The sequence below is a fragment of the Taudactylus pleione genome, unplaced genomic scaffold (genome assembly GCF_031769625.1).
Source record: "Taudactylus pleione unplaced genomic scaffold, aTauple2 ptg000671l, whole genome shotgun sequence".
Lineage (NCBI taxonomy): Eukaryota > Metazoa > Chordata > Amphibia > Anura > Myobatrachidae > Taudactylus > Taudactylus pleione.
The window spans coordinates 5,828,950-5,854,108 of record NW_028285073.1 but is presented as its reverse complement, the minus strand read 5'-3'; the positions used below and the strand labels follow the sequence as shown (position 1 = coordinate 5,854,108).

At 44.5% G+C, this 25,159-nt stretch overlaps 1 protein-coding gene across 5 annotated transcripts in view; it reads right to left on the bottom strand.

Moving 5' to 3' along the window:
* The window catches only part of NECTIN1 (nectin cell adhesion molecule 1), a 239,712-nt gene that overhangs the window by 156,986 nt on the left and 57,567 nt on the right, over positions 1-25,159 (bottom strand). For all 5 annotated transcript variants that reach the window (XM_088455813.1, XM_088455814.1, XM_088455817.1 and 2 more), the window contains exons 2-4: positions 8,389-8,739; positions 6,014-6,316; positions 4,321-4,438 (exon numbers count right to left, since the gene is read on the bottom strand). In XM_088455813.1, the coding sequence (XP_088311939.1) occupies positions 4,321-4,438; positions 6,014-6,316; positions 8,389-8,739 (772 nt within the window). The remainder of the gene's footprint in view (positions 1-4,320; positions 4,439-6,013; positions 6,317-8,388; positions 8,740-25,159) is intronic.

Below are 25,159 nucleotides of genomic sequence, written 5' to 3'. Positions count from 1 at the left end.
GACCGACACGACCCCATTTGCCGGGACTCTGGCCATCGTCACCTCTACCCCACCCCCAAACGGGCTGCGGCTTGAGGGCACTGTGTGCGATCTCACAGAACGAGATCTGCCCATGCGCAGATCTCACATCATTGGGTTTGCCTACATCTCGGGGGGGAATATGTATCAAACCTTGAAGAGAGATAAAGTACCAACAAATCAGCTCCTGGCTGTCATTTTATAGGTTATGTTTGAAAAATGACAGAAGCTGATTGGTTGTTACTTTATCTCTCTCCACTTTCTCTCCAAGGTTTGAGACATCTCACCCTTAATCAGGCCCAAAGCCAACTGGATAGATTGTGCTGAATGTCTAGATCAGTGGTTCTCAAACTCGGTCCTCAGGACCCCACACAGTTCAATTTTTGCAGGTCACCCAGCAGGTGCACAGGTGTATTCATTACTCACTGACACATTTTAAAATATCTACAGGTGCAGCTAACTAATTCACTAGTAATTATGTGAGGAGACCTGCACTGTTAAGATGGCCACACACTAGACCAACTTACATCCAACCAGCCAACTAGTTGATTGGTTGGAATGAAAATCTGGTAAGGGATGAAAACAAATGACAATCAGCAATTTGCTCCCAAACGCCGGAAAATGGACAAAAACTGTTGTTTGAACAAATTGTTTTGATCAAACATTTAACAAACTTGTCTAACGACCATTTTCATCTGTTTTCTGGCATTTAGGAGCAAATTGCTGATCATCATTTACTCCCATATGTTACCAGATTTTCATTCCAACCAATCACCTAGTTGGCTGGTTGGATGAAAGATGGTCTAGTGTGTGGCCGGCTTAAGGGGTTCTGAGGACCGAGTTTGAGAACCTGTGATCTAGAGAAACACGGATGGCGATTGCAGCTCCGCAGTTTAGGTATTGTATAGTTATTCCAACAACAGTTACGTGACTTTTGTGAAAAATGTTCGCTACACAATAACAGATGTAAAGCAGACCCTCATAACAGAAATATTTCCACGTAAATATAAGCGATACAGAACACTGTTATACACCTAAATGTGAGATACGTGAAAAGAAAAGCATGATACATTTTAACGAAAAGCTGCAAACAATCATTGCATTTACTTTGTCTGGTATGTTCTGAAGCATTTTAGCATAGTTTGTTTAAAGGAAATGATCAACATTTCATGTACAGCAATGCCCCATAGCTCAAAGTAACATTATATAAAATAACTTAATACATAGGTAAAATTTACCATACACTCAGATAACTTGAATTTATTCGCCACTGTATTTATATATACTGAGGAGTTTAGTGCAGCTTAGTGCAAATTGTTGGGTAAAGACGACTAAAAGAGGCAGACTGCCATGTATTCAACTGGATTACAGACAGGAAGGAAATAGAAGAATAGATGCCAGTAAGAAATATAGACATATACACATACGTATATGAATTCTATTGATGGCCCTTTTAAATCTCTTTTCAAAAGTTATATTGCTTAAAATGAATCATGCGCTTCTATGCAAGAGTCTTTTGTTCTGTCTTTCTCAAGAAAGTACAGCAGCAAGAGTTTATTGGCTAAGGGGTGTCACCTTAGACACCCTCATAAACAAACATTTTAATCACCGTCATATAATTAGCAATCACACAGCTGTCTCTTTCTGGTGCTAGCTAGAGGCGACGTAGACTTACCGAACAACTAGGTTTCCTGGTCTCCCACATTATAAGCCGATCACTCAATCCGATTTTTTTTTTTTTTCAAATCAAACACTTATAACTGACACGTGTTAGATTATATCATATCTATTAAATCAGATGTTAATGGCATGATCAATTAGGTGCAAAATGTTTAGATTGGGTAGAGAGTCCCATAGTTAAAGGCTACATAAAAAGAGCCACAAATCACCAACAAACAACTTTATAAAATGTATCTGTACAAGTCACCATACCTTGAAATAATCAATAATAAATATATCACTATTTTTATTTACAGTGCCGGTTAACTCTTTGTTTTGTGTAATCAGGGTTGCTGAAGATCTGTGAAAACTCTTTAAGGCAGAGGTTCCCAAAGTCCGTCATTACAGTCCACGTTTTAGGGCTATCCATGCTTGAGCAAAGGTGACTTAATTAGTACCTCAATTCATTTGATTTAACCATCTGGACTCAAGCCTGGATATCCCTAAAACGTGGACTGTAATGGCGGACTTTGGGAACTTCTGCTCTAAGCATACAAATGAAAACACTTACGCTGCTCTTCCAAATCACTAGCCAATCATTCAATCATATTAGTTGACAAGTGTATGGTGTACAGTGTATAAGGGGTCTGAACGGGGCCACTTGAGCAATTGACACGTTAGAAAGAGGAGGGGGTTTGGTCCTGCAGCCTAGGAGAAGGATGGAGCCTCCCAAAGAGTTCCCAGTGGTAGGAAAAGAGATTTATCTCCAGTAACTTTATATATGACTAAAGGGTGTGGTATAAATTGGCCTTTGTCTATATGTGACTAAGGGATGTTGTATGAATTGACCTTATACTTACATCTCATTTCTTGGGGAAGATGTACTAAGCCGTGGAGAGTGATAAAGTACCAACCAATCAGCTCCTAAACGTCAGCTTACAGGCTGTGTTTGAAAATGACAGTTAGGAGCTGATTGGCACTTTATCACTCTCCAAGGCTTAAGCCAAGTACACACAGAACGATATGCTCTCACCTGCCGGGCTCACTGTTGTTCCCGACATTGAGCATACACAGAACGATATCATTAAAGATATAGTTCAGCGACGTCTTCGGCTGCATCCCGAACTTGCAGGATCTGACGATATTGTCAGATTGTCCTGTAAGTACGGCCGATGAAAGATATTGTTAACGATTCGCGGGAGCGCGCATCGTTAACGATGTCTTGCATACATGGAACGATATTGAACGGTATATCGATCACAATATCGTTCCGTGCTGGCTTTAGTGCGTGTACAGCTTACAACAGATCCAGTACAATCACACCAATTGGACGACGATCCGGGGCTAGGTGGTGAATGATAAAATCTGATCGTATTGCAACTGATGAAAGTGTGTATTACAATCTTATTGAAATAGAATGCACTGTCCTAATCCGTGAATGCAGAGCAAATCTTTTTCCACTCATTCTAAATTATAACGTATGTGAAGCAATCAGATTTAAACAGATCAGGCAGTAATGAGTGTGCAATTGTACAGTATATTGATGGGCTTACACAAAGAAATTATATTATCCGTTCTGAAACCAAAAAAATATTAAATGTGTGTGACCATCTTTAGGCCAATAATTAGTACAAGATCATTTTCGGGGTCTAAATATATGAATTGGCGAGCATTGTTCACGGTTCATGTTTTCAGAGCACCATAATTAATTTTGTTGATCGCTCGTAGATTTATCAAGGTCACATGCTATCCCATGCTAAATGGATGAACAATATCGGCATATGTGATAAGTGCAGGGCCGGATTAAGGGCCACATGTGCCTGGGGCTGAAAATGTTTAAGGGCCTATACTGAGAAGGGGAGGAGCTGTAGCCAGTGCTGTGTGGGTGTGACCAGAGCCAAGTGCGTTTGTACACCCCATACACTATCATCTCCACTGTCTAACTAAATACCGGTGACGTGCGGTGAGGTCAATGGCTGGGGAGGCACACATATAAAAAAACACAGTTTTTATCTCAAAACTCTGGAGCATGACAGGGGAGGCTCTGCCTCCCCTGCCTAACCTGACTGCACGTACATAAAAATAGAAAAATGTAAAATTTGGTGAGAAATATAGAAAAACAATTTTAATACTTAATATGTATGGCTGACTGTGTGGCCAGCTAGGCAGCTGGTCATCATCATGCTGAGGATGGGCCTATTTTTATGTGGAGGCCTGGAGCTGTAGCTCCATCTGCCCCATTGTTAATCTGGCTCCTGATATGTGGCACCAGGCAGTGAGCACCTGTATTAAAGGTCATGCCACATGGGTCCTGCCTTTTTCCTTTCACTAGTAATCTATTGCCATGGCCCCCATGTGTATGTGTTTGTTAGTCACCATGTAGAAATTTTAGTCACCAGGTACAAATACCACGGACAGTCTTATACCCATGGGTACGGTCGCAGCCAACTTCCTATATAGTACATTCATGCCTCCCTAATTGTTTCCCAACAGCTTCTAGATGACTTTATTAACAAATAAAAGAACTAAATGCAATTAGGATATTTCTATACAGATGTGGAATTTACCGTACACAAAAATGATCTATAAGACATGACTTTTTGTAAAACATAAGTATAAGATATTAACGGAAGCTGTGCTTACATTCGCCACAGGTATGAGAATGGAGGAGGATTAGCATCGGCTCTACACAACAGTTTCACTTCTGAACGCTTCACATACCAGTTCCCATCAAAACCGTCAATGGAGACTTGGGGCTCATCTGGGAGGAGGTCAACAAAGGAAAGAAATAGAGGGAAGGGAAAGAAGGTGGAAAGGAGGAAATAAAAATGGAAATGATGGAAGAGAAAAAAATATATATATAGTTAAAACTAAACACAATAGTGCCATTATAAAAACAAACATATACAAATGATCTACTTGTAATTTGCCCTTAACAAATGCCCTAACAAAATACGTTTTATAGAACTGAAGTACATAAATGTGCTTTTATTTCTTAATCATTCACAAGTCATTTACTTCACATAAATTTAGTACAATGTAAATTTTGCTTTAAATTAAAGTCTTGTAAATCGGCCATATTACATTTCATTTTAACATTAGGCCACCTCCCAGTCCCCACCCAGGAAAGCTCGTCACTTTGCCGCCCCATTTCCGATACTGTCTCCCTCGATCGTAATAGAATCATTGAGCGTACCATCTGTGTGACGCATGCGCTGTAGGGGTTTTCAGGAGTTTTCTCTCATGAGCAGTGGCAAATAATCGCTCAAGTGAACATCGGCATTGGGTTCAAATTACATGCACCATCTGAATCAGGCCCTGTGTGTTTTGTGCAGTCAGTACTAGTGATGGCCATCGATGGCTCTGCCATCAATGGTTTTAAACAATCGTCAGAAAAACCATCAATGGTTTAGCCATCGTTAGCCGAGTGCTGCGCATGCACATACCTCAGAATTCGGGCCATAACGGCTGATGGTCTACAACATCGAGGCACCGCCATTGATGTCAATTCTCACCATTGGCCATAGACCAATGGTTGCAAAACCACTGATGGTGTATGGCCATCAAAAACCAGTCCAACACTATGAACTATTTTGTAAATCAGGGTCAATTCCCAATACATACTGGATCTCATTCAGACCCGCTCTCAAGCCCCGTGCGCAAGCCCCGGAGCGAGAGAGAAATTCTCTCCGGGGCTCACTACAAAAGGGGCGGCTGTCGATGGTGATCGACAGCTCGCACCGTTTTGTAGGCGGGGTGGGGGGGCGGCTGGCCAAACTGAGGCGTTCCCAAACGCCTGCCGTTTGGGGGCGGCCCCTAAAGTGGTGAGCTTCCGGCTCTATTACAGCCGAAAGCTCACTGGGGCTTGCGGCAGACAAGACCCTACCACAAGGGTCTCGTCGCAAGCCCCGATGGTCTTGACCATCGCGATCATCAACCTGGCCGCTCGCTAAAGCTATGGGTGGTCACCCACAGCTAAGCGAGCAGCCAGGAGGCCGGCTCATTACAGAGAAGCGGCCGCCCTCATTCAGAGCGAGCGCTCGAATTTTGCGAGCGGCTCTGAATGAGGTCCACAGTCTCTGCCCATTTGAAGGTATTAATGAACCTTAGACAACAAAATAAAATCTTGTTTGACTATTTTTGAGAAGAATGAGGTCTATTATTAAATATATTAGGCATTCCGCTTGGAACACCCTAGCACCCTCTAGTACACCTATTACAGCCCTAATACACGCACATCTTTTAAAAGAAGAATACAAGGCAAGACACCCAGACCAACCATGTCCTTCTCAAGCTCTTTTCTGTTGGCATATAGCTACTACCAGCATATACTTACATTGCACACTGAGTGTGGTGTTTTTTGTTACTCTCTCTGTCTGGTAGTTTATGACACAGGTAAGCGACTGTTTGTGAGCTTCTCGAGTTGGTACAAGTCTATAGCGACTAATCACGGTCACGGTGCCGTTTTCATTCTTAATCTCTTGAAACTCTGCCTCCCCTTTTAACTTGGTCTCCCAGGTTATGCTGCTTGGGGGTTTCCCATTCGCGGATATGCATGAAGCAACAACCACCTTGTCTTTTGACATTGGAACTGCAACAAGTTGTTTTGAAGTCTCTTCCATGTGATTGGTAGGTTTCGCTATAAAATAAAAAGCTAATTATTATTATTGCATAGATACAAGATAAAAAAATACATTGTGTTAAAACATGATGTATTGTAGTTTCATATACTACAGAGATTGTCCAAACTCTTGAAAATAATTTCTTCTGCGTACAGTGGGCCTGATTCAGAGCCGGACGCTCTGACCAGAGCGCTCGCTCTGAATCAGGGCCGGCCTACCTAAAATTGGAGCGGCCTCCTGGCCGCTCGCATAGCTGTGGGTGACCACCCACAGCTTATGCGAGCGGCCAAAAAGATGGTCGCGATGGTCAAGACTATCGCGACCATCGGGCTTGCGACGAGACCCTGCAGTAGGGTCTCGTCTGCCGCAAGCCCGGAGTGCTTTTGGCTCTATCAGAGCTAAAAACACTCCCACTGACATCACTAGTGATGTCAAAGGGGCCGGACCCAGACGGTAGGCGTTCCCATGGGAACGCCTCCGTCTGGGCAGCCACACCCCGGCACACCCACCAAAGGGGGCGTGCTGTCACGTCGTTATTCGGGTCTCGAGCATGCGCACGACGGAGGCGCGTACAGCGCTCGCGAGCGGGTCTGAATGAGACCCAGTATCCCTATTGTAGATGATTAGGATCCTGCAGACACCAGGCCAAGTACAAAATAAACCTTTATAAACATTTATGTACAGTATATATTTAAAAAATAAATATATATATATATATATATATATAGGGACTAAATACATTGAGGTTATATTTGTGTTCAATTATGTCCTGAAATATTAACTTTCAGTAGAAACAGTAAGAAAAAATAATTTTAACTACTATTTTATATAAATTACGATTTTTGAACATTTATAATATGACAGATAGCCGATACGATTTGAATTAAGGGAGCTGTAAGTCATGTAAAAGTGTGTAAATTGGTACAGAATTGTGAGATTAAATAATTTCCTTTTTCTGTATAAATTGTGCTTCCAATCTGGGGTGTCTTAAGAGAGGAGGGGGCCCGTATGCACTCCCCGTGCGAGGCCCCTCCTCTCTCCCCGTTGGCCGGCAGACGACTGACGCGGCGGGCCAGCCACTGGAGCCTTAGTAGACTCCGGGCACACTCTACTGGGCATGCGCATAAAGCCATGAAAAATGGCCACGGTGGCCATTTTCAGGTCTTCTGTGCATGCGCAGTAGACTCTGGACACTAGAGTGTGCCCGGAGTTTACTGCGCATGCGCAGAACACTGGAAAAATGTCCGCGGCAGCCATTTTCCAGTGTTCTGAGCAGCACAGACACCTGATGCGGGACCTCGGACAGGTAAGTTTAAAATGATAACAGGTGCAGGGTGTGCGGTGCGGGGCCCCCCTGGACCCGGGGGCCCGTGTGCCCCGCGCACACTGCACGCATTATAGATACGCCCCTGCTTCCAATAGACCAGACCAGCTAAGCTTTACCCTGACTTTTTCTTATTCTTATTTTATGAGCAGTTCTCTATGGAACGCCTACATAGTGTTCATACTAGCACCCTGCACCTGTCACAACCCGTGCTGTTCCTCTTTCCTGCCTGGTGTGTCGCTCTCTGCTCAGGTGCGTCTAGCACACTCAGCAGATGCAACAAACTGCTGAGATACAGACCAGAGTGTGCTAGAAGCACCAGAGCAGAGAGAGCGACACCCCGGGCAGGAAAGAGGAACTGCACGGATTGTAGAAGGTTCAGGGTGCTAGAATGAACCCTAGTACTACATATTTTACAGTACTTTACATTGGAAATGTAATCATTTACATCGGTCACTGCCTCAGTGGAGCTTGCAGTGAAAACATACACAAACATGGGGAGAACATACAAACTCCAAACAGATAGGGCCATGGTTGGAACATAACGTATGACCATAGTGCTGTGAGGCTAAGCACTATTTTGACTTCATGTGGCAGATATAAAGGTCAGCGAGTATGAGCTACAGTAGTAGGCTGTTACAGTAATGTGAGCTGCCAGTTCTGCATTGGGAAATGTGCTCAACTAGGGATACATCCACTGGTTATTATTTTGCATATTACTAGATTTAGTTATTGTCTGCCAGAATGTATAAACTTCAATCTTACCAAGTACAGTGAGGTTCAGTTGGCTCTCACGGTTCCCTGTAGGGAAGGTAGCGAATTCACAGATGTATGCTCCCTCGTCATCTAGCTGCAGACGGTTCATCTGGATGGTACCATCACGGATGGAGGGGTTCTGGAATACCACACGTTCTTTGTATGGAGGGAGAATAGATGTCCCCATAGCAGGGTTGAAAATAGCCACATTTTGCTTAGTTCCATTTGTTGACTTTTGCCATGTGACCTGAGTGATCTTGACATTGGGTAGAGGATTGATGAAGTTGCAATGAAGTATAACATCTGTGCCGACGTACCCTGAAACGGTATCATTTACAAGTACTATCTGGGAATGAGCACCTGATGAAAGAGAGAAAACATATGTGAGACTAATCCATAACACATACAAGAATTGCTACATTTCAACTTTCAAGGGGAGATGTATCAAGCAATATAGAGAGATAAAGTGGAGGAGTTGCCAATCAGCTTCTAACTGCCATTCCAAAGACTATGCTAGATAAATAACAGTTAGAAGCTGATCAGAACGTCTCCACTTTATCTATCTCCAAGGCTTGATACATCTACCCCAGAATACTGCTATACTGTAGATACAACAACATTTGTCATCCTGAACTAAAGTTAGTGGCTACCAGTTATTATTATACCTAACCCTAGGTATGACTGCCTGGACCCCAAATGGGCTCACACAACCTGCTGTTGAGTTCATCAGATTATCACATGCAATATATTGTAAATTGACTTAGATCATGGGTATCTAAATTGTAGGCCAAATGTTCCATCAACAATAGTCCTATACCATCAGAATTCCATATCCACTACAGTATTTTTTTAAGAATGTACTTACATTATATTAATAGCTAAGTGACCGAAAGGGGTGTACTTGACTATAATGTTCAATCTAGCACCCTTCACCTGTCACAACCCGTGCAGTTCCTCTTTCCTACCTGGGGTGTCACTCTCTGCTCTGGAGCTTCTAGCACACTCACCTGAAGCAACAAACTGCTGAGATACAGACCAGAGTGTGCTAGAAGCACCAGAGCAGAGAGAGACACCCCAGGCATGAAAGAACTGCACGGGTTGTGACAGGAGCATGGTGATCGAATGAACACTAAACTAGACATTTATGACCCTATCTTGTAAGGTTTCCCCCATGTATATACAGTGCACACGGGAAGGGTGAAGCCATCACTGCCCACTGACCTGCCTGTATAATAATATCTATCCTCCTCCCCAACTGCCATTTCCTCCTCCTTTTCCTCTATATTATATTTGTACATACATCCACAGATTACATCAACTGCGGGAAAATCAACTGCTTTATTAAAGGTCCTACATCTGTGAAAAAACATCTGTGTTCTTATGTTACAGTGCTCACTGGATCTATTTGTGTTTTAGGTTTACCACCCAGCCTAAATTTTGATGGGATAGTCCTTAGGTGAAGGCTCTATACCACTGTCAGATGTTTCCACTGGGTTTGGATACATGTTACCAAAAGTGAATAACTGTAGTTGAATTAATTTGTTTAAATAAAATTGGCGAACTGTCGTTTTTACTGCAATTGAAAAATATAAAAGCAGAATACTATTATCACAACTGTATAGTCAGATAACTATATTATTCTCCTTTCTTGGTTCCCATTGTGCAAGGCATTCCAGCATAGTGTGTTTACTTTTAGCTACTTGCCAAAATGGTATACATTTATTTCTAACAAATGGCAAAGACTGCGAAAAATGATTGCGATAAATAAAATCAGAACCAGAATGTCCTAAATTAAGCAAAACTGAAATGAAATTTAATGGCGCACTACACAACAAACTCATACATAGCCGCCAAATGACATTTCAGATGCAATATAATTGACCCCTTCCTGCTGACTCTTCTTGGCAGAGCTAAATACAGAAGGACATAGCCATATTATTGCAGTTGCCTAGGTCTGCATATAGACATCAGAATAATGTGACAGAACATGAAAATATGGGACAATGGGCCTGATTTACTACCGTACGCAACTGCGTATGCAATAGCGATTTACGCACGCAGTTCAACTGCAATAGTATGCTAATTCATTGCGATCGCTATTCCCTCGCAGCACTACACAAGGACGTCCACTTTGCTTACCACACATCCGTAACGTTTAGCAAGACTGTGAAACCATCGGTATAATGGAGTAGCATCGCAGCCTCACACACACTTGCACAAGCCCTGACCTTACTCAGGAATTGCTAACAACCACGCACGCTATGAGACCTCAGACTGCGTAGGGCATTGCAGTGGATAATTTATGCACACCCCTGCAACGGCGCTGAAACACACTGGGACGCCTGTGTTCACCCGACCACCCCCCTATCACCACCCACAAACGGCACTTCCTGTCAATCACTCTGCGATGGGTCTGTGTAGTCATTCCCGAACACAATGGCTAGTTCGCACAAGCACACTGCGTTGCATATGCATGCGCATAACACAACAAACGGCCGATTGCGTACGTAGTCGGACTTGCGTACGGTTTTGTGAATCAGGACCAATGTACCCAATTATGTGAATTCAAGTTCTGTGCCCATACATATTAACAAGGCTGTGGGAAATCTCACAGGGTGCTTAATATTGTAACGGATGTACAAGTTACATTTTAGACTGAGTAACGGATGCACATAACAGTCTGACTGTTACGTAAAGACATGTTTTCAGTCATTTTGCCAGCAGGATTTAAGTGGGCGATTTTATTAAAGGCAAAACCAGGCACATTGGCATGGAAAGTGCTCCCCTAGTGAGGGAAAAGGGTGGTGCCATGGCAACCAGCACGATGCTTGTCCAACACCCATAAGGAATCTGTACTGTGGCAGGTGGATGGCAGCCAGATGCAGGCAGCATTGTGGACAGGCCAGTGATGTCTCACCCTGCAGTGCCCATGAAAGGGGTGAGAGCCCTCAGCATTTCTTACAGAGGAGCACCTGTGTACACAGCATTCAGTTATGCTAGAGAAAGGCCAGTGTTTTATAGAGAGTGTGCTTGTGTGTTTTTGGAGTTCTGGCCACATTCCTCATATGTACCAAGCTCCAGAATGCGATACTTCTCTTCTCAATGTTCACTGAGAGAGATCCAATCCGAGTGTTCCCCGCGGCGTGCGTGGCGGCCATTCATGCACAGATAAGACTCCCTGGTCATGAACTTAGTCCTGTATTCACAAAGGACAACTCTTTTTGGAAGAACTATCCTGTGCAATTTTAATCACAATACTAGGTACATACAGGCATTATTAACGCTGGTGTGTACCCGATAAGAGGCGGGATGTACGGCATCAGGGGCATTTCTAGAGAGGAGGGGGCCGGTGTGCAGTCTCCGACACAGGCCCCCTTCTCTCCGCCTGGCTGCCGGCAGCACACTGAGCTGTGTGCGGCCAGCGCCGGAATTATAGACTCTGGGCACTAGAGTGTGCCCAGAGTCTATAATGTATGCACAGGTCACCGGGAAAATGGCCACGGCGGCCATTTTCCCTGTACTTCATATGCGCAAACGACGGGAAAATGTCTGCTGTGGCCATTTTCCAGTCGTTTTACAGCGCCGGACCCCCGCGCCGATGTGGGACTCTGGAGAAGTAAGTAATATTATGGATGAAGGGTGTGCGGTGCGGACCCCCCCTGGACCCAGGGGCCCGTGTTCACAGCACACCCTGCACCCATTATAGATACGCCCCTGTACGGCATCCATAATGCGATGCGCAGTTCATCCAGCCCTGTGTCTGAAGAATAGAGTACATTGTGTAAAGTCTCTATAGTGCAATAGTTCCAGATGAAGAAGATAGGGACAAAGACAGGTATACGCGTGGTTGTCCATTTGCATATTGCCCTAAAGAAGATGGGATATGTAGAGATGAACTGGGGGAAAAAAAGACACCTGTATATTGTCTACTGACGGGCAAAGAGAGGCTGTGTGAGAAAACCCACTGTAATGAGTAATACCACTTGTGAAGGGTGTCAGGGCAGCTAAAGCTAGAATGTGAGACCTGCCGGAGAAGTGTTCACTTTAATCTGTGAAGAGACTGTCATGTGCCATGTGACTTACTAAGTCTGGTGCTGGAGGGAGTAGGAGTGTAAACAATAAAGTTTATTTGGTTTGAATAAGAGACTGTCTGACATCCAACTTATTCAATCAGGTACTATCGTTACTATAAAGCCTGCATGTGCAGGGACCCCTAGCTCATATATTGGCCACACCCGGCCTTAGGAGCTAGCCCAGCCTGAGGAAAGTGAGGGGGGACAATTGTACTACCTGCATAGACACCCCACTACACATTCACCCTGACAGGGGGTTACACAGCACATGGACAGTGACAGAGGGTTATACAATAGTAACATCACTTAATGGAAGCGAGGAAAAAAAAAACAGCCATACAAAGTAGGCTTTAGGCCTGGTGGAGGATACGTGAGCCTAAGCCACGAGCCTTGCACGTGGAAACATGTATTCTTTTTTTTCTGAGTAAGAGCTAAAGCAGCTTGTGGGTTTTTTCTAAGGCAGAAATTCCAATTACGTCTGTTTTATTCCGCTGCAAGCAGCCCAAATACATGTACAAAGATGGCAGTCACAGAATAAGCTAGTTAACGAAAGACACTGATGCATTATGTGCCACTGTGGGATTGCAAAACGACGCAAGCCAGGTGAAGAGACTTAAGTGTAAACGAAACAATTACTCTGTTGTACATTCATACCTTTCAGATTTGGAATATTGGTAATACACAGCACTGTGTATAGTAATAATAATACATTTGTTGTTAAAATAATGTGTGATCATGTTACCTTCAGGAATGCTCCTAGGCAGTGGTGTCAAACTCGGGCACTTCAACTTTTGTGGGACTACAAATCCCAGCATGCCCTAATAGCAAAACTGTGGCACTGCATGCTGGGATGTGTAGTTCCATTGCAGCTGGAGGGCCCGAGTTTGACACCACAGCTCTTAGGGATGACTAAAATCAAGACAGTTCCTTCTAAAATAGAGATAGCTCTGTACAACCCGTACTAGGCACACTTACCTCCCCCTCACCTGAAGTGTACATGACGGGCATGTGCCTAACTAACAGTAATTGCATGTAAATTACTATTACCATTAAATCTAAACTTGTTACAACTCTACACCGAGAGAGCGACAAAAACCTTAGTATTATTGACAGACAAAGTTAAGTGAAGGTGCAATACAACAATGGCTATAAATAATAGTAGTAAAGATTGCTCTTCTACAGAGACAAAGGGGACTATGCATAATTGGGGGCTGGATATTGTGGCGGTGGATACTTAGTTACTGGAGCAATTCTGTATTGCTCCGGTGTGGGGATAGCTGCTCTAAAAATAAGTAGCAGTGTTATTTACCACAGAGGTGCCGACCTTCTGTACATGGGTGACCTTTCATACATGCGCACGGCCGTAGGGCACTCAGGCCCTGATTCAGAGCCGGACGCTCTGACAGAGCACTCGCTCTGAATCAGGGCGTCTTTTTTTAAAAAAAATTTTATGGAGCGGCCTCCTGGCCTCTCTCATTGTGGTGGGTTGCCACAGCAACTTGCGATGAGACCCTTGTGGTAGGGTCTCGTGGCCGCAAGCCCCAGAGAGCTTTCAGCTCAAACAGAGCCGAAAGCATTCCCACACTCGTGATGTCAGTGGGGCCGCCCCCAAACGGTAGGCGTTCTCATGGGAACGCCTCCGTCACTCAACATCGACAGCAAGCACCCTTTGGTGCGAGACCCAGAGCAACAGATTGCCCGTCGCTATCCGGGTCTGGCGCATGCGCACCACGGGGCCGGCTCCGTCGTGCGCATGCGCTCTGGGCCACCATCGACCCGGTTGCGAGAACTCAGCGCTTGCGAGCGGGTCTGAATCAGGCCCACAGGGAATTTGATGGTTGCCAGCCATCGGATGCAGCTCTCCGATGCCCATCCGATAGCTGGCTGCAGGGGTAAAGCACACACCGCTGCTCTGCATAGCATAGCAGCAGATGAGCAGTGAGAGAATAGATGCCGTGCACATGCGCAGTGCATTATTCATTGTTAGGGGGCGCCCCCACAGTGACGTGAACAGGGGTGCCGTGAGGCTCCACCCCCCTTCACAGTGTATTCCGCCTCCTGCCACCAGTCATTTAAATAGTTTTTACCATGGAATACTTTTGATGTGATGGTTAGTTACCATTGCATCGAAAGTTTCAATGGCGGAAGCTCAGCCATCAATTGATGGTGGGCTTCCGATGTCCCTCCGTACAGAGAGTTCCACTTCTCCTGCTCTTTCTCAGTCGCTCTGCCCCCTTGTATCCAGCTTCCGCCCTGTGACGCTGGAGCACAAAGCACTCCCGACGCATTGCCAGTAAGGTAAGTCTTCCTTAATGGCTGCAAAACATCATTATATATCGTATCGATGGGGGTAAATGACATTCACAGATGTTATTGTGATGCTACCATTAGTAGCTGACATTCCAATCCCCTCCTTATTACTTTCTGTAATACTTGTACTAGAAATGATCAGTGTGTGCCTGGCTTATCTGTGACTACCCATGAAATATAAATGTATTTTCCTAGCATAGCTTCATTATAGTGAACTGAACAATAACTTAGATGTAACTGCGGTCTGAGAACCTCCTTTGTACTACTGCTTAGATTATCACACAAAACCAACACGGTGTTGTTGTGGCCACAGTGTCAGACTCCACTTTAATAGAACAAAGGGAGAACACATGGCTGAGAGACTCCACCCCTATGCATAAAGAAGAAGAGATCAGAACACTGTAAAACCATATTCTCGGAACATACGACCTGAATGTAAGAGAGAACAAAGACTTGTTAGCGTGCACAGTACATAACCAGAGAACAAAGCTCTGTCATGCATCAAGAGCAGATAGAACCTGCAACTATGAAAATAGTACCCACTCTAATCTCTACTCTCTTCCAACTGAACACAGCAATGTATATGCATCATCACTACATCCTTTGATCTGACATGTTTTCTCAAAAAAGAAAGCCTCGGGGTCTATTTATCAAGGCCCCCTTGCCCATTGCAGCATGAGAAAATCTTAGTTTGGGCAACTTGGAAAATAAAAACTCTCAGCTCCCCACGACAATGCGAGTCAGCAGTAAGATCAGCCTTACAGCTCGCCGAGCCAGTCAGTGGTCTATCTGCGCATGCAATGATTAGGTTTAAAAAATACAACCCAAAAATGAGGATTTGCAACATGTTGGATTTTGCTGATCATCTGCAAGTCGCAGATTGGAAAATCAGGCAATTGATATATGGGGCCCTTGCTATTAGGTGGATGTGGAGTCAGGGACATAATAATATATACAGTATAACTATATACATATACAACAGGGCCGGAACTAGGATTTTTGTCACCCGGGACGAGGCCATAATTTGCACCCCCCCCCAAAAAAAAATACGACAGAGGATGAAAGGGGTGTGTGGTTTTGTGACACAGTAATGACATAACACATTTTGACACAGTAAGCCCCATACAACACATTCTGCCACAGTAATGCCCCATACAACACATTCTGCCACAGTAATGCCTGTTATTCATTAAGCCACAGTAATGCCCCTTATTCATTATGCCACAGTAATGCCATATATACATTATGCCACAGTAAGGCCCCTTACCCATTATGCCACAGTAAGGCCCCTTACACATTATGCCACAGTAAGGCCCCTTACACATTATACCACAGTAATGCCCTTACACATTATGCCACAGTAAGGCCCCTTACACATTATGCCACAGTAAGACCTTTACATATTATGCCACAGTAATGCCCCTTATACTTTATGCCACAGTAAGGCCCCTTACACCTTATGCCACACTAAGGCCCCTTACACATTATGCCACAGAAATGCCCTTACACAGTATGCCACAGTAAAGCCCCTTACACATTATACCACAGTAATGCCCTTACACATTATGCCACAGTAAGGCCTCTTTTACATTAAGCCACAGTAAGGCCCCATTCTCCCTTCTTGTACCTGCAATGGGTGGCGCGGGACGGGGCTGCCGCACGCTGGGGAACGGTCAGTACTGCTGTCATTGTAATATGGCGCCGCTTGCGAACCAATTGGGGCTCATGGTCCAGCAGCCTCTGCTGATTGGCTTGCGACCAGCACCACATTAGACTGACAGTGTCTCTGTGCCTCTCAATGCCGGGATGCGGCTCCAAACCCACAAGAGCAGCAACCTAGCCTCCTGGCAGCCTCTCCCCGGCACCTCCTCAAGTCCGGCACCCGGGTCACGTGCCACCTTAGCCTCCCCTAGTTGCGGCCCTGTATACACAATGTATATCAAGTACATACTATATATGGAAGTTGGTTGTTAGGAGGAGACTGTAGCATAGACGCCTGGATTACACAAGATATGGCACGACAGTTAGCCCTAGTAGCAAATTGCACAGTACACAATTTGTATGCACTGCACAGTACTTTAATGAAGCACTATACACATACAGCCCAATTGCCCTGGTTAAAGCAGCAAACTGCCCTGATGGCTCTGTTCCTTTCTCGCTCATTGGGATGTCCATAGTTTACGTGGAATACAAACAATGAATTTAGGGGAAAGACTGGGATGGGGGGGTATGCACGATGGAGATGGGAAACACTCACCAAAACTATGAGATTGAAATATAATCTATCATGTAAAGTTACATTAGATACAAATGCTAAATAAAAACCATTACTAAGTTATTTTAAATAAAAGCATTGTTTTAAAAATGTAAATGACAACCTGCTTTCCCGACATGGGGAATTGTAAATATCAAATAAATAATGCGATAATTGCATAACATGAGTGGGAGGGATCAAGACTCACTCAGCCAATCAGAAGTGTCTGATGATCTGCGTCATCATCAGTCTCAGAGGTGGAGCAGCTGTAATTTATATACCTCCTGATAAGCGTTTATGCATCTTACTTACTTGCATTTGTATGAATACGCCCTTACTGAATGCGCCCAATGGGTGTACGCCCTCTCCTTCTCCTGATCCGCCTTTCTGAGAGCAAGGAATCGAAAGCAAAATAAGCGACCGAATCTACACATGGATGGAAGATATTTTTGTTCATGGGTAGTCCAAAAAAGTGCCATTTTGGTTAATAAAAGACACTTACGTCCAACTACTACATTAGCTCCTCTGTGTTTAAGGCAGAGCTCAGCTTCCATAGTATTGGCCAGCAGGTGTCACATTCCAAGCTGCTATACAGAGTGTCAATCAGTCAATTACATAGCGAAGGAAATTAATGTGTAATGAGTATTAATATTTCTAAATGTACAATAAGCTTTATTTATTACACAAGGTTATTTTTCTCTCTCTCGACAATCTTATGTTTGTGAAGGTAATCATTTTCGGGTACAGGAACACTTTGGTTACTATATTATACTAAGTGATATTTTTTTTCCTTTCCAGAACTAGACATACCAGTAAACTGTAATACTTAATCCATACAATTACAGGCAGCAAGGAATATAGGTCATGTTTCAGTTCAAATTGCAGCTTTAACAATCATTCAGGACTTGACCAGGAAGTGTTAAAACACATCTGCAAAGTTCACCTAGAGCAGCGGTGGGGAGCCGAGGGCCATTTTAATATATATAACATTATTCGAGGGCCTGGTGCACACCACGCCCCTCCATGTGATGTCACATGGGGTGGGGCCACAATCGCTGGTGATTACAGCAATGCCCGAAGCATCCTGAGGATGCTCCGGGGAGCTGTAAGGGCAGCGGTGTGACCGTCTAATGCATCCTAAGGACGCTCCAGACGGCACTGCTGCATAGATTCTGGCACCCTGCTAGCCAGATGAGGCTAGCAGAAAAAAGCTCAGAGGGCCTCACCAAATGATTCCGGGGGCCTTATACGGCCCCTGGGCCTGAGGTTCCCCACCCCTGACCTAGAGCAAAAGCAACTCAGACTGTCAATGTAGTGTAGTGTGCTAGCCAGAAATGGGTAATATTGTTGCAGATGGGCCTGTGCATACTGTATGTACAAGGTACATCAGAGAGACACTCTACGGGGTAAATTTACTAAAGCGAGAGTTTTTAGAAGTGAGTTTTAAAAGTGATGTTGCCCATAGCAACCAATCAGATTCTAGCTATTATCTAGGAGGTGCTAGTTAAATGTTAAGTAGAACCTGATTGGTTGCTATGGGCAAAATCACTTCTAAAAACTCTCACTTTAGTAAATTTACTCCCACATGTTTTCTCAGGACCTCGGTGAGACCCTCGACATGTGTACTCAGGACCTCGGTGGGACCCTCGACATGTGTACTCAGGACCTCGGTGGGGCCCTCGACTTGTGTACTCAGGACCTCGGTGGGGCCCTCGACATGTGTACACAAATGCTCTCCATTTGGACAATGGGTCTCAGAGGGGGGCTCTGCATTAGGAGGTATATTTACTAAATTTAGTGCAGGATTTTAGAAGTGGAGATGTTACCTATAGCAACCAATCAGATTCTACTTAACATCCATCTAGCACCTTCTACAAGATTATAGCTATAATCTGATTAGTTGCTATGGGCAACATCTCCACTTAAAAACCTGCACTAGTAAATATAGCTCTAGGACTGTACACCAAAGGGTGCGATTCTCCAAATTCTAAAAGGGTTCTGCATTTGGTCATTAGCTAAAAGCTCTGCATTTGTGTAGTTTATACCAAAGGGACGCTGCATTTGTATACTGCACTTCAAAGGCAAAGCTGATTTCAGGTGTTTCCATATTATTTATTGCAATTCACAGCAAATATACTCAACCAGTGTAACGAATCCATCCATCTATGGTATATTCCTTGTGGATTGAAGATTATGTTCAATATTTATATAACTGCTAATAAATCCCAAAATATGCTTTATGGGCACATGCTGAAGTTTTAGTTTTGAAAAATTCATTCTGTAAAAGCATATATTGTGTGATAAGACTTTTAAAGGGAGTGAAAGTTTAATTTCTGCTTCTAGGTACTTATTTATGGAGTCGATAAAATTCCTCAACACCAAGCTAGTGACAAATCTCTACTTCAAACTTCATAATCAATTGTCTTATGGGCTTTATCGCCACTGTCATGGCTTTGTAATTGAATACTCTAGAATAGCCACATTACTATTTGTGATGTGAAGAATCTGCAGGTGACATCTAGCCCTGATATACATCTGAACCATCAATATTGATTCTAGACAAATCCAAAATGTGTAATATAGATTTAGTACTCATCAAAGAGGCTAGATTTCCAGTCTGTGCCCGATATCCAAGTAATGCTCTAGTTCTGCCTATTTGCTGAATAAACCCAGTAGAAGGTGTAGCATCCTGTTCTTCCCAACTATCTCCATTTGGGGACAGTGGCAATATGAAGTGTCTGCTCAACCATGAGACTGATTAGGCTGCACCCTAGGGTGACAGGACACAAGGCTGGCATCTGAGGAATAAAATAAATATCTAATTCATTCTATGTTGTTGGTGGCCACACAGCTTAATGAAATTAGCTTGCTAGTTACCCAGCCATCCCAATGCAGAGCTGGGGGAGGTTCTTAAAGAGCTGTGCAGGGGTCCAGGTACTTTTGGGGAGCGGGGCCTTATGTAAGGAGGCGTGGAACCGCCTCATTACAGATAAAGAAATTGCATTTGCTGTGCAGTGCCCTCCACAGGGTGGGGGAGCTGTGTGCCCCTCAGCCAGGGGAAAATCCATGAGGGTGGAGGGGGGGAAGGCGGGGGTTGTGCAATCAGTGTGATTGCTTCCCCCTAACCAGCCAGAGGAGACTGCTACCGCTGCTGATCAACGGCAGCAGCCTCCTGCCGCTGACAGGTTGGGGAGGGGGTGGTTGATGGACCCGGGCCCCCCGCATCAGGCCCAGGCCTGGATAATTAGCACTTGATCCTCCCTCTTCTCGGCGCCCCTGGTTTAGGCTATGTGACTATGTATCTTGATGCTAAAGACCTTTATATACGTTGTGCTACAGCTCAACCTGGGCAGCCTTAAGAGCTGCATGCAGAGCCGTAACAAGACTTTTTGGTGCCCTGTGCCAGAGAGAGCATTGGTGCCCCCCACTGCCCATTTTTTAAATAGGGACATAAGATAGTGCACCTGAAAAAGGGCCATGGCCTCATGGGGAAGGGCCAGGGAAGAGATAGGGGTACTCCTAGGGCAGCCAGGAGATGCTGGGGATAAAAGAAGAGGAAGCTACAAGTGAGAATGATAATATACAGGAAAATTAACAGGCCCAAACAGCGCCCCCTGCACTGTGGTGCCCTGTGCCATGGCACAGGTCGCACTACCCTAGTTACGGCTCTGGCTGCATGTGACTATCTTTAGCCTCTGCCTTGTATTCCCCAGAAACCAAAGTCTCCAATGCTCTCCACAAACTTCATTAGATCATTGCAGGATATGAATGGTGACTTCCTGAGCGTGCATATGCACTGTGCTCTGTGTTTAGCAGCATAACAGGGGGGCGCTACAAGTGTATTAGCTTAGGGTGTCCGGAACAGTTAATTAGGCCCTGAATATGAAGGTACTATCCAGCTATCCTTGTGGTCAGGTTTTATGTACCGGCTGCCGAAACTGTTGGATTGTATGTGTGTCCCCCATAGACTGTCCCAATACTAGAATGTTCTGATCCTAATCTATAAGTGCACACTAGTACAAGAAGTACATTTCAACAATGTACCCAAATAGATGCAATAATAGCATTCACCATGGAAATTACCATTAGGAATGAGGCACTGACATTTAGATAGATAGCCAATCAGAGCAAACAATGCAGAGAAAATGGATCTCTTCCAATCCCTGACAGAAGAGAACTGCTGTCTCAGAGAGGTCATCGTGACCATTGGTAATAAGCATCGCTGTCAGTGCATAACTAGGGCTCACATTATTCTATAATGAGTATCTGCGCACACACACGTGACTGGATGTCTGCTCAGCCCATAATATCTACACTATACTTCCTGTTCGGTCCTCACTGGGCTAAACCAGTTAATGGAATCTATTCTAACTCACCACAGTAACTAAGGTTTATCAGGATCTTTAGTTATTAGGAGACAAGTATTGCGAGTTAACGACTTTGGGACTGATTCAAAGATGGATGCCTCTTTTGCCGCAGCTGCGACTGCGTCTTCATGCTAATACTATGGCTGATGGTCTTCCTATTGAGAAGCCCGCCAGCGCTAATCCATCGCTGTGTTTATTAAGACGCACCATCGGTCGCACCATAGGAGAATGCACCAACGCTAGGGTGGTGCAGAATGTCCATCCGAACATGGAGGCCGATGTCGGTACAACTGCGGCCAACCGTGACACGCCTGCGTCCAGCTAGCCACCCCACTTTTACCACCCAGAAACCCCTACTGAAACTGCCTCTGTGTCCTACTGACACCATTGGCTGCTTGCGTGTGGCATGCACTGAACATGCACGTCTGAGCCAGGCCGAGTGGTAAAGAAGGGGTGCAATGTAAAACTGGTGCATATTAAATAATCATACTTGCCGACAATCTGACTGTCCTTCGGGAGGAGGCAGCAAGGTCGGCCCAGCAGGGGGTATGGCGAGGGGGCGTGATGTGAGTTTGGGGGTGGAGCCTGACTGCACGATCGTTTCATCGCAGCACCTTCATTGTGCAGTAGGGGTGATCCACGATGATGCAATTCAGCATGAATCACTTAATCTGCTCCCCCCGGACCACCCACTTGTACTGTATAAGTCTACAGCTGAGCGGGGAAAGTGAATGCCAGCGGGCAGGTAGCGGCCGGCCAGGAGACTTGTCTACTCTCCCGGGTGCCCAGGAGTGCCACTCAATTTTCGGGAGCCTCTTGGCCGTTCTGGGAGAGTAGACAAGTATGATATTAATATGAATATCCATTCCACTTTTCCTTCAAGATTCCCATAAGTAATTTTGATGCGCTTTAGCACTCTAAAACAGATGTTCAGAGTCACACTGATGTAGCATGCAATATTAAAGCTTCATTTGAAGAACACCCTGTTTACAGGAATTAAAAGGTTAATTGGAACAGACAAAATTTGATAGTAGAAAGCTAATTGACTCATTTAGCTTTGTCAATGTGAGGCAATTCTGTGATACCTCCCCAGGGTGCGGCAGGAAGCTTTACTCAGTAATGCTTTATCAGGCATCTGCTTTTTATGTGTTTAACATAGAACTTCCCCTTTAGTTTGATGTAAACTCCCCATCGTCTGATGTGTTCCCTCCTAACAGTGCAGGGTAAACCATCAACCATAATCATAATGAAATAATGACCTACACATCACACCTATAAATGGCCCGGTAACCATGCGGAAAACACTAGTTTCCGCATATTAAGTTTACCGGGCTATCCATCATCAGGGGTCCGATAACAGAAAGTTTTCGGAGTTTGCTTCCGAGAACACACAACATCTTCAGGCGGCACTTGTTGTTGGATCCCCGCTCCATCCTATGACACAGGAGGCTGCAAGGAACACAGGAGACAGGGCCGATGCTACCATTAGGCAACCTTAGGCAGCCGCCTAAGGGCGCCGGCCACTGGAGGGCGCCACTGAGTCCACAAAATAATAATGAATGGCATAATTCAAGGCTGAGTTTCATATAATGAATTTGCAGCAGTGTTATGAGGTACATTATGATTTTGGCGCTCTGCTGTGTGTAACATTCTATATAATATATTACGAATTTGGGACTCTGCTGTGGGGCATTTTATATTATTATTATCAGTTATTTATATAGTGCACACATATTCTGCAGCGCTTTACAAAGAAGATCTGGCCATTCACTTCAATCCATAGTCCCTACCACATGTACACGCACACACTAGGGATAATTTTTGGTGGGAGCCAATTAGCCTACCAGTATATTTTTGGAGTGTCCTGAGCACCCGGAGGAAACCCACGCAGTCACAGGGAGAATATACAAACTCCGCACAGTTAGAGCCGTGGTGGGAATCGAACCCATGACCTCAGTGCTGTGAGTCAGTAACGCTACCATTACACCGTCAGTGCTGCCCACATATATATAACTGGGAAGAGTGATGGGCGGCATATTATGAATTGGAGGGAGCAGGGGCGGTTGGTGAAATGTTGCCTAGGGCGCCCAGAAACCTTGCACCGGCCCTGCTGGTAGGGACAGTGGCCAGGAGGCTGGGGCACGAGGTGGGGGGGGTGAGGTGGCAGGAGAGACACGTGTACCACAGGTAGCAAGAGGTTGGCTTGACACGTAGTAGGAGGCAGTGGTGAAACATGCGGCACAATGCTGGAAGGCTAGGTGGCAGGAGGCTGGAAGTAACATGGGGCAGAAGGCTTGAGTGACACAAGGGCAGATGATGATGGTAGCTATAGGCCTCCATAACCGTAGAATGGAACTGGGACATATTGACATATAAAGTTCTGTTAAATTACTTTACGTTTAGTGCAAATGTTGAAATTGCACTGTTAGTTTACATTTTGTTCGTACATACTGTTACACATTGTGCACAAGCAAGTTTTATGCCCAGATGCCTTGTATTTATTAATTATATTATTAACAATTTTATTGTTATGTATATTAAAACACTTGAAGTACACAATAAAGTGTATGTTGCAGACTTATTCTGATGAGACTTTTTTGTCATTGGTTCTGTAACAAATTATTTGGAAACCCCCCTTTCTAAATCCTGCATTTGCCACTGTATACAATACACACACAGACATATAGTACGGCTTAAGCTATAAGAGAGGCCTTGGGTGTTTCTGCTCTGTGTTTACAGATGACATCGAAAAATTATTCACTGTTTTATTTAGGTTTTACATATTGCTAGAGAAGCGCAGACTGGATAATCTAGTTCTACCTCTGAAGGCAGAACTGATGATTGGGGGGAGGGGTGGGAGAGCAGCCGTAGAACAGGAGAGAATAGGGAAATAGGAGGAAACAGCAGCGCAGACTTAACTGATGCTTGGCGCAACCAAAAAGGGACACAAGCTACAGGTCACTTCATTTTATTGGGTTACACGGTTCTGTACAGCAGTGGCTTGTCAAATACAGTAAATGTTTTCCAGATCTCCTTGCTGGAGCCCAGGTGTATTCATTACTGACTGACACATTTTAAAAGAGACACAGGTGGTTCTGATTATCTCACTTGGGATTCTGTGAGAGGACCTGGAAAACATGCACTGCTAGTGTGTCCGGGGGACTGGATTGGAGTGGCACTGCTGTATAGGAGGTTGATGGGATCGCCTGCCTGTTACTGCGATGAATGCTGCAGGTGCTAACAGGAGCTAGAATGTACTGAGAGGGTGACATAATAGGTGACCAAGAGAGCACACAATGAACAGGATGTAAGCAGGTGTTTGGCAGATGCTTGATACAGTACAACACACCTACAGCCGACATTTCCTTCACACAAATTCAAAATACTTCTTCAAAGACTAGCCAATATTGGCAATAGTGTGTGGAAGCTTTCTAAAGGGTGTGATAAACATGGAATTAATACATTTTAATGAACTTTTGTTAAACTATACCTAGTACAGTACATACTTGCCAACACTCTGATAGTCAGGGAGGCTCCCTGAAATAGCAGACGTCTCCCTGACTCCCTAAAGAGTCCAGCAATCTCCCTGATTGCACCTTATCCCCAGTTGTTAAATAAAAAACAACAACCAGATATATACATTCAAATGGGATCATTAGTATCATTTCCCTGCATTGGTTATAAGGCACAATGATCCCTATGGTTACATGCGTTTTCTGAAAAGTATCAGTGTGTTTTCATCAACAAGTAGATCTTACTAACAGCGTTCGGGCTCA